Source organism: Corvus hawaiiensis, chromosome 2, assembly GCF_020740725.1.
Source record: "Corvus hawaiiensis isolate bCorHaw1 chromosome 2, bCorHaw1.pri.cur, whole genome shotgun sequence".
Lineage (NCBI taxonomy): Eukaryota > Metazoa > Chordata > Aves > Passeriformes > Corvidae > Corvus > Corvus hawaiiensis.
Window position 1 is genome coordinate 96,837,344 of NC_063214.1, and position 15,186 is coordinate 96,852,529.

Below are 15,186 nucleotides of genomic sequence, written 5' to 3' on the forward strand. Positions count from 1 at the left end.
CTGGTGGCTGTGCACTGGTGGAATGCTTTGCCAAAGCCTGGCACAGACAGAAAAGTTGATGTGAATCCCCATGAGAAACTGCAAGTATTTCAGAGATACAAAGACACAAACCACAGCAGGTTCAGAAAATACACTGAGCTGAAAACAGGCAGACACTAAGAGAGTATCAGGGTATCACACACACTTTCTCTATTCATTTCCTTCAGTGGTCATGAGTGAACATGAAATACTGTTTAGATAGACCCTTGTTATTAACACACGGCCATTTTTATGGTAATTTCCATCTCCTCTGCCATTTCCAACTACTGCTATCTGCAGCTGCTGGCTGTTTCCAACAGCAGGAGTCAGGGGTGTATGAAATACCATCCTTTGCCCTGGAAGACCTACTCTGAGTACAGGAGAAGCAGGGACAATTTGCTTGAGGCCAAGAGGCAAAGCACTACAGCCTAGCAAGCAAACAAAATGAGTATCTATCTTGACTGCTAGCTAAGGAAGGTGCAAGAAGGTACCTTCTGTATGACCTCAAAGCCATGTACCTCGGTCATCTACTGACTGACAAGGAGATATGCTTAATCTGGTCAGCCGTCCAGAACAGCATGTACTGCTGGGCTGAAGGAATCCCTCTGTGGGCTGCAAAAACACTTCCCATGTGTTGTTTGAAGGACATGGAATGGTGTTTCACATGATGGTTTTGTCCTACAAGTATCATTTCCATCTCAAGATCAAACCCAGTTACTAAATAGCATCCTTTCTGCTTTTTTCATGCACACACAGAGAAAGAGTACGACCACAGGAAAACTCAAGTGCTCTAATTTCAAGAGCTGCTCTTTCTTAATGTAAGGAAAGGAAATTAGTGTGAAGCCTTTTAAAAGTAGGTTTTTAAGCCTTTAACTAAGGGTGAAATTCAACACGCATACTCGATGTCTATCTAGACTGAAAATGTAATGGTATCAATCTACTTTTTAACCTAAACAGTAAATAAATGCATATATTTGCTATAACTTCATAAACAGAAATAGCTCTATATATTTCAATGTGAATGGTTTCATCAGAAAAAGCCAGTCACCCTGCAATCAGCATTTACAGGAAGAAGATCCAAGTTCAAATATGTGCAATGACACAAAACACACATACGAATGTATATGTGCATATATATATTTTTTAAAACATCTGAAGAATATAAAATGTTAAAAAGATAATTTGTATTCAGTTATCCCTTTGCCATTAAATGAAACGCCAATGAATCATCCAGAAGACTAAAACCCAATAAATTTAATGTTATGTTCTTAACGAAAGAAAAAAAGCAACAGCTTACTACAGGACAAATTATGTATGGATTTATGTAGTGTGTCAGTTCCTGCAGGAATGTGCTAACCCAACAACACACAAACTATTACTTAAAACCCAAGTGAAAAAAGGACAAGCTACCTCACACAGTACACTGGCAGCAGCCTATCTATTGTTAAGCTCACACCTTGGACATTTTACAAATGATACTCATGTCCTCTGTCCTTTTGGGTTTTTTCGGGTTTTGTTTGGTTGGTTTTTTTTGGGCTTTTTTTGTCTGTTTGTTTGTTTTTTGTGGTTTTGCTTGTTTGGTTGGGTTTTTTTCTAACGAGCCTTTCCTTCCCTCAAGGCACTTGTGGTTAAAGATGTTATCAGTACATAAATGGCTAAAATCAGCTACTATTTTGACAATGGAAATTTGAGTTCTTATGCAATGTTTTTTTAGCTGCAGTATACAGAATTAGTATTTCTGAACAAATTTCTTCTTTCTTACTGAAAATATTCTTTTAAAGAAGTAACTTTTGATAAAAATGAAGTCTAAAAAAACAAGCTATTTCACAAGCACTGTCAACAAGATAGTATCTGTAAGACAATGAAGAAATAATCTGTGTCTCTATGATCATGGATAATCATACTGATTTATGACGAATGGTTGACTTACACTGAAAATCATAAAATTTGTACTCACTGTGTGCTGTGATCTAAGTATGTTATTACTCTATCTCCTTCTTCTTCCAAACGTTTATTAACATGGTGAAGATATTCTGGGACCTAACAAGACGGGAACAACAGGTTCAACTACAATGGTATGAAAGGCAGCTAGCTAATCTTGTTCCATGACAATTATTTTAAACTACATTTTTGTCTTGGGGTGACTTTATGATGTGTATCCCATATCACTGCCCCATGCCCAGAAATTAATTTTTGTACCTTTCTATGCCTTTAAACTGAGCCTGAGAGGGGAAGGAAAAACTGAGCAAAACTTTTTCAAAGCAGTTTGCAGCTTGTTCAGGGTCACACAGAGATAGCGACTTTTTTTCTCAGCTGCTGCAGGAGAGCAGGGGAGCACCCGGCTTGCTGCTTTCCAGTCAGCTTTCGGCAGTTTCTTCCTCAGCTCTTTTTTTCCTTCGGAGAGTTGAACTTTCATTTTCCTGGGACTTCGGTGTTTTTTTTTTTTTTTTTTTCCCCCTTTTCTCTCTGATGGATGGTTTCAACATCAGAATACAATGGGAGAACTTTCCACCAAGGCCTCGGCCCTGGAGGTGGGCCCACCACCCGTCCCAGCTCCCAGGAGGGAGAGAGAGATCTACGGAAGGACTCTGAAATTTTCCCAGGTTTCTCTCAGCAGATTGAGAGGTTTTATTATTTAGCATCATTATCCTTTTCCTGTGTGTTTGTAAAATAAATAGTTTTTATCTCTTTCACTTTCTTTGAGGAAAATTTATTTTTCCCGAACCTGGTGGGGAAGGGTGGTTGTGCCTTCTCTCAGAGAATGTATTTCTAAATTTGACCAAACCAGCACAATTTTTTTAAAGAGAATATGAATCAGAAGGACTATTCCACCAGAACGCTGTTATGTACTACATAACCTGTATTTTTATTAATAAATATTATTTCATATTAAAAGTATTATAGCTGTATGACTTCAGCTACAAAAAAATGTCACTGGGTTACTACACAATTTTATCTATCAAGTTCCATGACAACCTGGGGTCTGCTCTCCCTGTTGATATCACACCGTGGTCCACATCAAAACACATGAATACCTGTGTGCCAGTAAATTTTACTAGACATTAATACACCATAGTACAACCAAAGTTCTCATGTAATCCCACAGTCGACAAAACTATCATAAAAGCAGTCATCTACCACATGCACCTACCTCTCTTTCTTGCATTAATCTTTGGCCTTCAGCAGCATATAAACAATTTGTCTCTTCCAGAAACCTCTGTTCAAATGATTCCTTGTAAACCTGCTCAAGAAATCAGTTTAGTTACTTACATTAATCTCATAGTAACAGTAGCATATTTTGTTTGTCAGGCTTAAGAGGGCAGGGAAAATCCGATGGATGCACACAGCTGTGAGAAGTGCCAATGTAACATTACATTAACAAATTCTATTTGCCCACTGGTTTTAGAAAGACTGAGATCAGAACTGACTTTGCAGAGCAGTAATGCTTTGTCTCAGTCATCAGTACTCCAACACTCTAAATTAATAGGCTTCTGTTTAAGGCACACAGCCCAACACCAGTACCCAACATCACAGCAATGACATCCAATCCACCTGAGATCTGAACTCCTGCTGCTATTTCTGTGGCAAACAAACCCCTTTCAAAGTAGTGAAACACTGGCACAAAACAGGTAACTCTCATCAGTAAAACAGTAATATGCTCAGTAATACACCTTCAGATCTATCAGGTTTCTCTCAGTGGCCCAGGAAAAATAAATTGTATCAAATAAGGTGAACTCTTTCTCCAGGGAACAAATAAGGTGTGTAAAAAACAGCATCAACAACAGAAGCATTAAAAACTTTTGCATAATGACTAACAGCTTATTATAGAAAGGAAGTAAGTCAGAAAGGGCAACTACATAAAGTTGTAACAGTCTGAAGAAGGTAACTAGGGCTTAATATGTAAACAGAGGGACAGTGAAAAGTAAAAGGGAAAATTCCCAAGTGTGGTGGAAGAACAGAAGAAAATTTTCTTCCAAAACATATAACAGAGCTGTAAAACTCATTACATTCTGACCACTTTTTATCTCTTAAGGACTTCTAGTTGAAGGTTCCCTGCCCAATGCCGGGGGCTTGGAGCTAGATGATCTTTAAGGCCCCTTCCAACCCAAACCATTCTATTATTCTACCACTTTCAAAACATTAATTTTTTTAATGGCTTTCCTCTCAAACAGAATAATTTTTCTGGGATGATAGAGGAAGCTACATATTAAAGTCAAGAGGATTAACATGAAAGGCAGAAAACCAGGTAAGCTGCCTAACCAGAAAGGATTTTTTAATGTAGTCTGGCTCTTCGAACTCTTTCAAACCTTCAGCCGGTTTTGTAATGCTGTATGCCACTTTGAAATGGAGCAACCTCAACAGGTTTTAAGAATGAAAGACAGCCCCAAAGTTTCACTGCACATCACGCAAGGCTGCAACATCAACTCAAGGACAACCTATGTGCAAGCCAGAAACACAGCACTCATCAGTCTCCTTGGTTACTTACTATCCTTGCTCATGGAAAGTTCTGGTGAAGTTGCAGCTTGACATGATCTGTCTGAAAACCTTGGTCTTAATATGGCATCCTATTCTATCCTCAGCATTTCTAAGAAGTTGCCAGTAGAGTGATGTTTTTATGATACAGACCCAAGATCTGGACTTCAAAAAGTGACACCTTTTTACAGTTACCGAGAGGGATTTTTCTGTTCCTGCATTTCACTGGCACTAGGATGAGACAATGAGTGATTAAGACAGACAAAATACTGCACATACTAAAAGACCTGTAAATCTATTAAGATCCGAGGCCATTACCTCTGCTAAGGAAAACAGGCAAAGAGGTCTCATTTAAAAACAATGTAAGATTGCACACAGGGTAAAGAAGAGGCAATCATACCAATGTAATAGCTGGATTTTAAGCACATTTACTAGATGAACTGAGTAATTTTTGCACAAAACATGACTTAGGCAGTCCAAACCGTGTTTCTAAACAAAGCTGGTACTAGTGAATTTGGCTGTACTCACCTGCAAATCTGAGAGCATGCTCAACAAACTCCGCAGCAAACTTCTGTCCACAGCTTCACCATTTCGTTCTCGTTCAATCAGCAGGAGAATTCCATCAATAGTCTTGGTTTGAACTTGCTTGTCACTAATGATATGGTTTCTAAATAACTCTAGCCCCATATCCCTATGTGAATATTGAAAATTAGTAAATCACACTGTGTATTCTTTCAAAAAAATCATAGATACGTTTAAAATATATACACTGTATATATATTATACAGAAAGAGAATATATGAATGGTGTGTATACTCTTTTTGACACTGTCCTCTAACAAAACTGTAACAAGAATTATCCTAAAAATACCAGATCATGTGCTACCACAGGCATACACTTCAGCAGAGAACTGTGATGAGCCTATCCAACTTTCACATAATAAGACTATAAATTTCTCTGCTTAAAGAATTAAATCTGATCATATACCTTAACATAAGATTCCCTGGATCAGATATTGTATGTATAATTTACAAGTTTTGTTCCAAAGCATGAATTCGTTGTATCTTTAGGATCTTATCACCTCTATCAAATTCTTGTTTCATTCTAAGACGATGAGGAATGGCACCTCTATGCCATGAAGCAGCTAATTGTTAAACACTGAAAATTGAGCAATCTTAGATAAAACTTGTTACCTCTGACTTCTTCACATGCATCAGGTTTTCAATAAAAGGAACTTTCCCAGTAGGAGGAAAAATAAGACAAAGTATGAACAGACCTCATCAACAATATTTAGTAAAAGGAAGCCTAACACAGAGTTGGAGGAAAACTCCTGAACCTGGGAACAAAAGATGTCCACTGGACAAGCAAGAGGCTGGAGAAAGATGCCAGGCTCCTCAGCCAGCCTGAGGAACTCACAAGAACACAGCAGCCAGCCAGGCCAAGAAAAAACAGGCTCTTATTCCAGTACTTTATCTACTTTTTTTGAGGGGAGCCTTTAGATAAAGTAACAATGCCAGAAATTTTTGGCAAAGCTTGGGTTTGTTCGCTTGGTAAATGATGTAAAATGCCCCTCAGGAGGGATGCTTTAAAGCAGAATGCCCAAAGATGTGACCATGGTGGGCTGAAAGTACAAAAGCAACATCAAGTGGCCAGTGCTGGAAAGATAATCTGCACCTTGTCACTGTATCTGACTTACTTTAAAAAACGCAGCAAGAAGGTGAATGTTGAATTTTGTCAAAACCAGGAGCACCTACAGTAATGCTGGGCCAGTGCTAAGGTGAGAGGCAGCAGTCAAGAGCAGGTTCCCACAGAGCCAGCCTCACCCAGGCTATGACAGCTACACACATGACTTTTAAGCCTGTGTTCACAGACCTTCTTTTACCCTCACTTGACAATGAATACTCCTGGGGAAGGAGGAAATGACACATGCATATGCTGACACACGTATTTCCATAAACTGAACAAAATTTTAGAGATCTATTATATAGCTCAAATATAATGTGAAATATTTATTTTCAATCTTCGCAAATCTAACAGCATGTCAACACTCTAAAGATTATAGGAATGCTTACATGGATACCTACCATATAGAAGGAAGCATTGAATTCTGAAGCACATATGTACGATCCAAAAATAAGAAAATGCTTCTGATCATGATCTGAAAATACATAAAGAAAATCTTTTTCTCTTCACCACCACGTGATATTTTAAATTATAAAACAACTTCTGAAAAACTACATCACAGGCACACACCTGAATTACTGATGTAAGTATTTTAAACTTTTATGGTGACTTGTACAGGTATGCAATTTATTGAAGTTACTACTATTACTTTATGGTATTCCCAAGTACATCCAAGACACTTTTCAAATTCATAACCATTAACTAAATAGTTTTATTAGTCTGTTAGGAGTTTTATACCACTGATATACATAAGCTATTCAAACAGTACCTCTAATACAATCAGCAACACCCTGAAATAGCATGCTGCTATGCTTTTTGCTTTAAAATTAAAAAAAAAACCCCAAAAAACAAAAACACAAGGGAGCTTTAAGCAGAGACAGTAATAAGCTGTGCAACAGATCTTTTCATAATACAACTTAGCTGCCAAAATTCATGAGAAAAATAGAGATACATGAAATCCAATAGGAGAAGGGAGGTAGAAAAATATATTATCTCTTTATTGAATTTAAAAAGTGGGAGGAGGAGGTGGTTTTTTAGCTTACTAGTCTTACATTCAAACTCCATTTTTAACTTTGCTCATAAGAAGGCTGCCCAACTCCCAGTTTAGCATTAGCGTAACTCCGGATGTCAGTAACTCAGCCCCAGGCCAGATAGAGATTTCTATTCCCAGCTGTCCACCTACTGCTTCCCTAGAAGATTTCACTGCCTCTGAAGCAATTCTCAAACTGACATAGCTTCTGGCCACGCATATTAAAGTAAAACAGCAGTAAGGCTGACCTTTTTTTCTTAAATAGCACAAGTGCTAACCCAGCACATGGGCAAGAAAGCCACTTGCTACAGGTTGTTGCTTTAAGGCAGAGAAAAAAAAAAGAATGCTTACAAGTAATTAAAGCAAACAGTGTTCACAGAGAAAGTCTTTTTATGAAAACACAGGTTCTACATGTAAACTACATTTTCAAGGCAGTATCTTCAACTCTGTTTTCATCAGACTGCTGAAATCAAAGAGTTTCCCTAACACCTTCAATTTTAAATTCAGATAAAAATCACATACCTCTGCCCAACCCTCACAGGAAAGGAGAGAACAGTGGATTTGGGAATGAAAATAGAAATTCAACCACATGGGGCATCTGCAGCCAAAGCTAAGTGCAGTGCAATAAAAACTCATTGTAAAATGTTGGTTTGGAATTATAATGCCGCCTTCTTAAAGGCACAGTTCTCACAAAGTGTGTTTCAGAGAGGACTTTTTCTGTAACGTAAGTCACCATGGAGGTAGAAGACAAGAAAGGTAGACAGAATGCAAGTTCCAGTTCTTTATCCTTTCTGTTTCTTAGCTCTATAGTCAGGATAATTATCTCTGCTTTGAAAAAGAAGTCACAAGCTAACCTAGCTCTTGGAGCTATCTAAAAGTGAAGATTCTAAAGATTCTCCAATTACTTAAAATTACGAACAGCAAACAACTTCAGCATTTCTCAGTTACTTTTTCTTTCCACCCACAGAAAAAAAGGTGTCAATTTATTTCTGAGTGCTGTTCAAACCTGGTATGAAGTCTACATGAGTCAGAGTTAATAGAATCTACATTTCAACAACAAAAGGTCACTCAGCCAGCAAAGGGGAAAGTGAAAAGCAATGCTGAAACTTGGAGAAGATGCAGTGCAGTCCCAAGTTAAGCTCTGACAAACTCATTTTAGCCAGATTTCACACCTCAATGATATGCACTCTGAACAAACATTCAACTTACCATTTGTCTGCAATGATCTTGCCAGCATTTATTTATCTTCTTTAAAAATAAAAGACTATCCAGAGAATCTGTACAGCACCCATTAAGGAAAACTAGTTTGCCAGTATCTTTAGAGGCCAGATTCTGGAGATGATCTCTGCCAGCCATTAGGCAAAGCTGCTCCATGGATATTCCAATGCTACTGTGCCTGCCAGGGATAAACCGTTAATTGCGGAGCTGCCCAGCAGAGCGGCTCGCAGTTCTCCAAAAGGCCTCCCTGTGTTTTCAAGGAATAACATTCACAGCTCTTCAGTAATACCATCTAGTGGCTGTACTGTGTAACCTTAATATAGATTTAAACAAGAAATCCCACCAGCATCAAACATGTATTTGTCACCAACTGAGGTGAGAGGGATGGAAAGGTTTTGTTTGTTTAATGAGTTCACACTGTGCACAACAGGAGTGACCCTAATCTCTTAAAAGCAGTTACAGTTCTAAATAATCCTCAACAAATCCAAATACCACTCTTTTCATATACATCTCCAGGTCACCCTAAGTAATCTACAGAATTTTCTTCATTACACAACAGATCCAACTGTTATTTACAAATAACAGAATTCTCATGTATCTCACAAGTAAATCTAAATGAGGCTTTACTCTCCTCTCCCGCACATTTATCATCTCCAACTCATTCTGGCCAAATCTGATTAATCTGATCTCATGTCCTTGGGATACAAAGTGGTACACCTGTAAAATACTAAATTTTCAACTCTCCAATCCACCATCACCCTATCAAGATGGCAAGGTGAAAGCAAAGTTTGAAAACACTAGTTTTAAACCATTATTTTCATAACATCATGTAAAGTCTGAAAAAGCATGCAAAAGATGGCTGTACACTGCTTTAAAGAAGACTAAGATTTGGTTCTCAAAGACCAGGTATGCTTACAACTGCTGTACTAACGTGCTATGTAGAAGCCAGATATCTTAAATGGGACTCAAAAAAAAAAAAACCCAAAACCATACCAAACCCCCAACAAAAACCAAAACCGCACAGCCCAAAACCATGCTGGTGCTACATAACATTAAAAACCCCAAATTATTCTGAGTGTAGGCACCTACCTGGAGAATGCAGTGAACCAAGAAACCGAGTGTCACAACCCACAGCACATTTAAAGCATTCACCTGGAAAGGAGGTTCTTTATTGGCCCTAGCCCTCGCTTCTTTCTACATTATCCTGTCATTTTCTGCCAATAAAATCCATACAGAGAGCTGGGAAACAATGCCAGCAGCCACAGTGCTATAATATCTGTTTAATACGGCACTCTTCATCCAGCACCTGCTTGCTAAGGCACTTTCCAGGAATATGCGGACAGCAAGGTGGACATAGACCATTCATCTGCTGCTCCAGCAAGCACAACCCCACGGCTACTACACAAAAGACACCTATCATATAAAGCACCTTCTCAGCATGCAAAGCTTGACTGGATTCAGGAAAACAGGGCTGGCTACAGCCAGGTGTCCACAGAAGATCTACAGGCACTTCTGTGACCCATTCAGAGAGAAGTCCAGCAATGTAACTTCAGTAAACCATGGGGAAATTTACCATAAAACTTCATCTTTCTATGCATCCCAAGACAGCCAAATGATCTCCTCAACTCAGAGCTCTCTCCCAAGAGCCTCCCAAGGTACACATAATATACCTGAAGGCTTGTTGATTGCCTCTGAGACACATCACTGTTGACCAGTAGTTATTTTTGGTCAAACAGGTGCACTATGTTTGAGAATTTTTTTACTGTTGTTGACAATCACCGTGATTTTTTTTTTAAGCTATTGCTGCCATAAGCATCTCCACTACTCACCCATCACAGAAATTAACACCTGCTGAGAAATCTCATAGTGATATTGACATTTCCTACATTATGTGTAAAATTTGCATCCCTATTAAAATGATATATAAATTCTTATTAGCATGCTAGACATCAATACACAAAAATTATTCACCCAGACGACTAAAGTTGCCTGTGACTGATTTAAAAACAGTGGTCAAAAAACCTCTTTAACACATTGACAATTACTGGTGTAATTTTTGCAAAGTGTTGTTTTAAAAAATAATCATTAAAACTAACCATTCTAACCACTTCTGTGCATCACAAAAGGATATTCTCTAAACTGAAGGATTTGTGCCTTCACATGTTCTTCACAGACTTGTCGCAACTGCTTGTACAGTGTAGCAGAGACTTTGTAGGAGCAAAGATTTTCAACAGCCTAAAAACCAAAAAAGGATTATGAATGAGACAAAAAAACCTTAAATTTTTGTGTTTGTGCAATTAAGGCTGACAACAAAGGGAAAAAAAAAAAATCAGCATTATATGGTCAAGCTGTGCACAAAACCAAAACATCAAAATGAAGTTATGTAGAAAAACTAAGACTTCAGGAGTCCTTTTTGATTTTGACCCCTTCTTATTCTGCTAGATTTTGTGTACAAACAAGATCCACCATCACAATCTGGGTCATATTTCTGATGTGCTGTTAAACACTACCAGAATTCTGCCTCCCTTAATACTGCTCAGCAGTAGAACTCCTCCGAAAGGTCCATTCTGTACATCCTTCAGTATGCACACGTGCTTTTTTGGGGCAGGAACACAATCATACCAAATATTTTAATTTCTTAGTAACTTTAAGGTAGACATTTCAACCAGTCTGTCTAAATGGTAAGTGAGTACAGCTACTTTCCTGCCTTTTTATCAACTTACTTCTTCCCAAGCATTTCCACTGATTCATGCAATGATGCTAAGGTACATAAACTGAGAGGAAAAAATAATTAAGAAAAAGCCCAAACAAGAACAAAAAAAAAACCCCCAAACCAACCCCAGACTAACCATTACATAAAAAGACTTGAACTGATTTATTGGGAGCTCATAGGATTTAGTTTTTATCCTTAGTTAACTAAGGAGACCAATTCTGCCCAAAACCAAATGTTCTGGTGGTCACTATATTAATATCAACTGCCTTTATATTATGAGGCAATACTGCCAAGAGATTTAAAGCACTGCCAAGGATTTAAAGCACTATGTCACCTGGGCAACTAAAACTGACCCAAGAACGTTTTCCTCTGCTCCAGAGGATTCTAACCTACTTAACCTAATTTTATTTCAATGCACATAAAAATGGCCTCCACAATTTTGATACAACATTAAAGCATACAATCAAACAAACAAAATTATAACACAGTGCCTATGTTTTTCATCTGGTCTTAAAAAAGGTAAGTAAAATAGTAACTTACAACAAACAGTATTCAGACAATCACTTTGCAGATAGTTTGTTATGTTACCTCAAACACAGCCACTCCTATCCACGCATACAAATATAAATCTAGTCAGGACTCTCATAATTTTTTCCTTCACTGCTCTACTGTCTTTCCTTTGCTACTACACTGTCCTGTTCTACGTTCTCCACAAGGGCAGCACTGCCCCATTTCAGGTTATTTAGGACCTCGTTGAAAAGGTAATTTTCTTCTTCCATTACTTTTATCACTCACTCCTCATTCGGCAATTCTTTGTACTGCCCCACTTTCTCTATCCCATCAAGTATAAGCTACTTCTATCAAAATCTGTGCAATCTACCACCAATCCCAGACATCATTTCTATTTTAGTCACAAAAAATTGGCTGCCACCCTCCCATTGCTCACTGACTACATCTCTGCCAAGCACCTTCATGCCTTATTCCGTGCTGCCACCAGTGCCTGGAAAGGAGTATCCTTCAGGCTTCCCACACAGCCTCATCATTGTTCTTCAGTTTCTTCTCAGCCACTGCGCCAAATTAAATAAATCAGAAGGTTCAACTGCAGGCTGCTACACCAGCCCGCTCAGTGTACTGAACTCTAGCAGGCCTCGCACTTCCTCCCATAGTGTCAGACAAAGACTCATAAAAAATCAACAAAAAGGCCTGATAATAAGAACTGATGCACCCAGAGATATTTTCCCCTGTGGATAACTCGGTGCTCATCAACAGGCAGTTAAAATGATCTGTAAATACAGATCAGGTTTCCAATGGATGCTGAACCTCATCTCTTATTCCTCCAGCAGGAGAGTAGTACCTGTCTATGCACAGGCACACTGAGCACCACCACCCACCGTGCAGAAATCCTCCTGATTCACTGTGTTACAGACTATCCGACCAACCTTGCACAGTTTTTACAAATAAGCAGACAAAGAGAAAAAGCAAGAAGTACAGTTCTCCCTTCACAGTTTATCTGAAATCTCTCTCCTCTTCTGCCAAAACTCAAGTGTGTACCCTAGTGATTTCATAGCCATATTACTATAATCTCATTTCTGAACCTCTGAAAACAAGTTAGGTAACACTCAAAGCATCTGTGTTTTTTTTTTTGCTAGACATGAAAAAGCAGGGTTTTTCAAATGCTGAATTTAAAACAATAAAACAGATTATATCATTCAAATGCTGCAAGTATTAGTAGATGAATGTATTACAAGTTTTCTATTTAAAGGAAATCATTATATTAAGTCAATATACATTTACATAGCCAGCCATTTTAGACCCATATATTACATACCCTAGCTAAAGAGACAAGTATAGTCAGTTCTGAAATCCATCCTGATTTTCTTGAACATGGACTCAGCATGGACTACCAGCCTTCTCCTTTCTCACAGTCTGCCCTTTGCACCTCAAGTAAACATTTAGAAAATTTTAGGTGTGCATAATAATGTTTTCAGTCCTGATCTGGCAAGGACATCAATCTGCAGATCAAATGCCTGCACCTACAGAAAACTCATAACTAACTTATGCTATGTAGCACATCATTAATTTTTTATAATATGATCACTGTAAAAAGTTACTACTTCAGTTAAATACCTCAAAGCACACATATCTAAATTAACTTAGAACTAAACCACATATAATTGGAGAAAGTAGAGAGAAATGGCTCAGGACTCCCATCTCTCTTTTGCCCTCCGTAGCCCCTGCTCCAGTAGTGCAGGTGTACCAGAAATTCTTTTTCACCACTTGAATAGAAAAATTAAGATCCTGATTGTAAGGAAAATGCAATAGTAATCTGAAATGTGGGTAAGGTGACAGTCTGTTGCCTGCTCAATCAAGATTCTTTTTTAATTCCTCAAAAGGTATAGAAGTGTAATGTTATGATCTAACAACATCAAATACTTCAACATTACTATTTACAAGAGACCACAGCATGTACAAAAATCATCATAAAAGATATAACTTCTTAACCCCGTTAGAGCAACATCCTGTTTTCAGCATGTTGAGTGGGCAGAGTATTGAAGATACTAAGACTTAGATCTCAGCCCTGCCCAGGAATAGCTTTTTGTGCCACCCAACATAAACTGCTTTTTCATAGGCCCAGATCCTGGTAGCTCTCCAAGGAACTGATACGTAGAACTGCAAACTGCCTAGAAACAGAGTATGTTGCAAAGTATTCGATCAGCTTTTAACAAATCAAAATACATTATGTTGTATGTTGCCAAAGCAGTTTATTTGCAAAAAAATGAAACCAAAACCCTATGTGGCTTACCTGGTAGAGCTCTTCAAGGTTGTATTTAATAGAAATACTACTCTGTATTGCTCCCACCGCTTCATGAAGTTTCTGCCAGGTGTCCTGAGTATAATTATCTGGTAATTTGGGTCTTTCTGTGAAGTAAGACACAGGAAGTTTAAAAACAGCCACCCAACGGGACTCTGCAGCAATCTCTCTCTCCCTGCTGCTCCATCAAGTTCTGCCAAGCCACTCTGCGCTTAGCCATGTAACTCTGGCACACTCAGAGGGGTCACTAATTCCACCCGAGCTTTTTGCACGACGCGTTTCACCCCCCGGCTGCTGTGTTTGACACCCGTGTTACTTTTAGCGAGGCAACCTGGCTTTAATCAGCGTTAATACTAAGGTGGCTTTCTGCCCGCTCCCTACGGGCGCTGCCTCCGCGCACGGAGCCCCACGCGTGTCCCCGGGAGCCCTTACACGGCCAGGGTGCCGGCAGCGTTATCAGCCCGGCGGCGTTATCAGCCCGCCAGCAGCCGCCCCTCGCCCCGATACGGCGGCGGGGCGGGTGACAGCGGCGGGGCCCGGCCGCGGACAAGGGGCGGGGAGCGGCCGGGGCCGCTGTAAACAAAGATCGGCCCGGGCGCACCTGCCAGGACAGAGGGCCCGGGCTGCCCCGTACCCACCTCTGAAGTTCTTGATCACGAGTTTCTTGGAGGAGGCGGTCGCGCCTCCGCCTCCTCCTCCCGCGGCGCGGGTGGCGGTGGCGGCCAGCGAGGCGGGCTTGGTGAGCCCGTTCGTGTGTCCCACTAAGGCCGACAAGTGCGGCTTCTTCTGCGGCTCGTCCGCCATCTCCGCCCCGGGCGCCGTGTCCGGCCGGGGCAACGCGCTGGGCTGGGCCGTGCCTGGGCCTGCTGGTCCCCGCCTCCGCTCCCCTCCTCCTCCTCCGCCGCCACCACCCAGCCGCCCTCCCCCACTGCCCGCGGGCAGCTGCCAAGTGCCGCTGGGCCGGGAGGCACCGATAGCCGCCCGCCCGCCTCCGCCCGCCCCGGCGGCCGGCTCGGGTGCGGGCCCGGGTTCGAGTCCCAGGTCCGGGCGGCTCGCGGCGCTCGGGCAGCGCCAGCCCCGCTCACAAGATGGCTCCCGGGCCGGGGCAGCCTCCCGCGGCCGGCAGCAGCCCCGGTGTCCCCCACTTGCCCCGTCTCTGCTGGTACCCGCCGAAGGGCGGCCAGAGCCAAAGCCAAGGAGCAGCCCCGCTTCCCGCCCAGAAAAGCCACGAGGCCGAGG

At 40.6% G+C, this 15,186-nt stretch overlaps 1 protein-coding gene across 9 annotated transcripts in view; it reads right to left on the reverse strand.

Annotated features, from left to right (window-relative positions):
• Nucleotides 1-14,827, reverse strand: part of CUL4A (cullin 4A) — a 36,032-nt gene extending 21,205 nt beyond the window's left edge. For 2 of the 9 annotated variants that reach the window (XR_007208108.1, XM_048327613.1), the window contains exons 1-8: nt 14,586-14,826; nt 13,939-14,054; nt 10,554-10,657; nt 8,414-8,483; nt 6,576-6,649; nt 5,020-5,182; nt 3,170-3,259; nt 1,976-2,058 (exon numbers count right to left, since the gene is read on the reverse strand). Coding sequence is in view for 8 of the 9 variants with exons in the window: in XM_048327613.1 (XP_048183570.1) it covers nt 1,976-2,058; nt 3,170-3,259; nt 5,020-5,182; nt 6,576-6,649; nt 8,414-8,483; nt 10,554-10,657; nt 13,939-14,054; nt 14,586-14,751 (866 nt within the window). In the remaining variant the exon portion in view is untranslated. The other 7 variants (XM_048327567.1, XM_048327583.1, XM_048327559.1 and 4 more) reach the window with 6 other exon arrangements.
• Nucleotides 14,828-15,186: the final 359 nt, after the last annotated feature.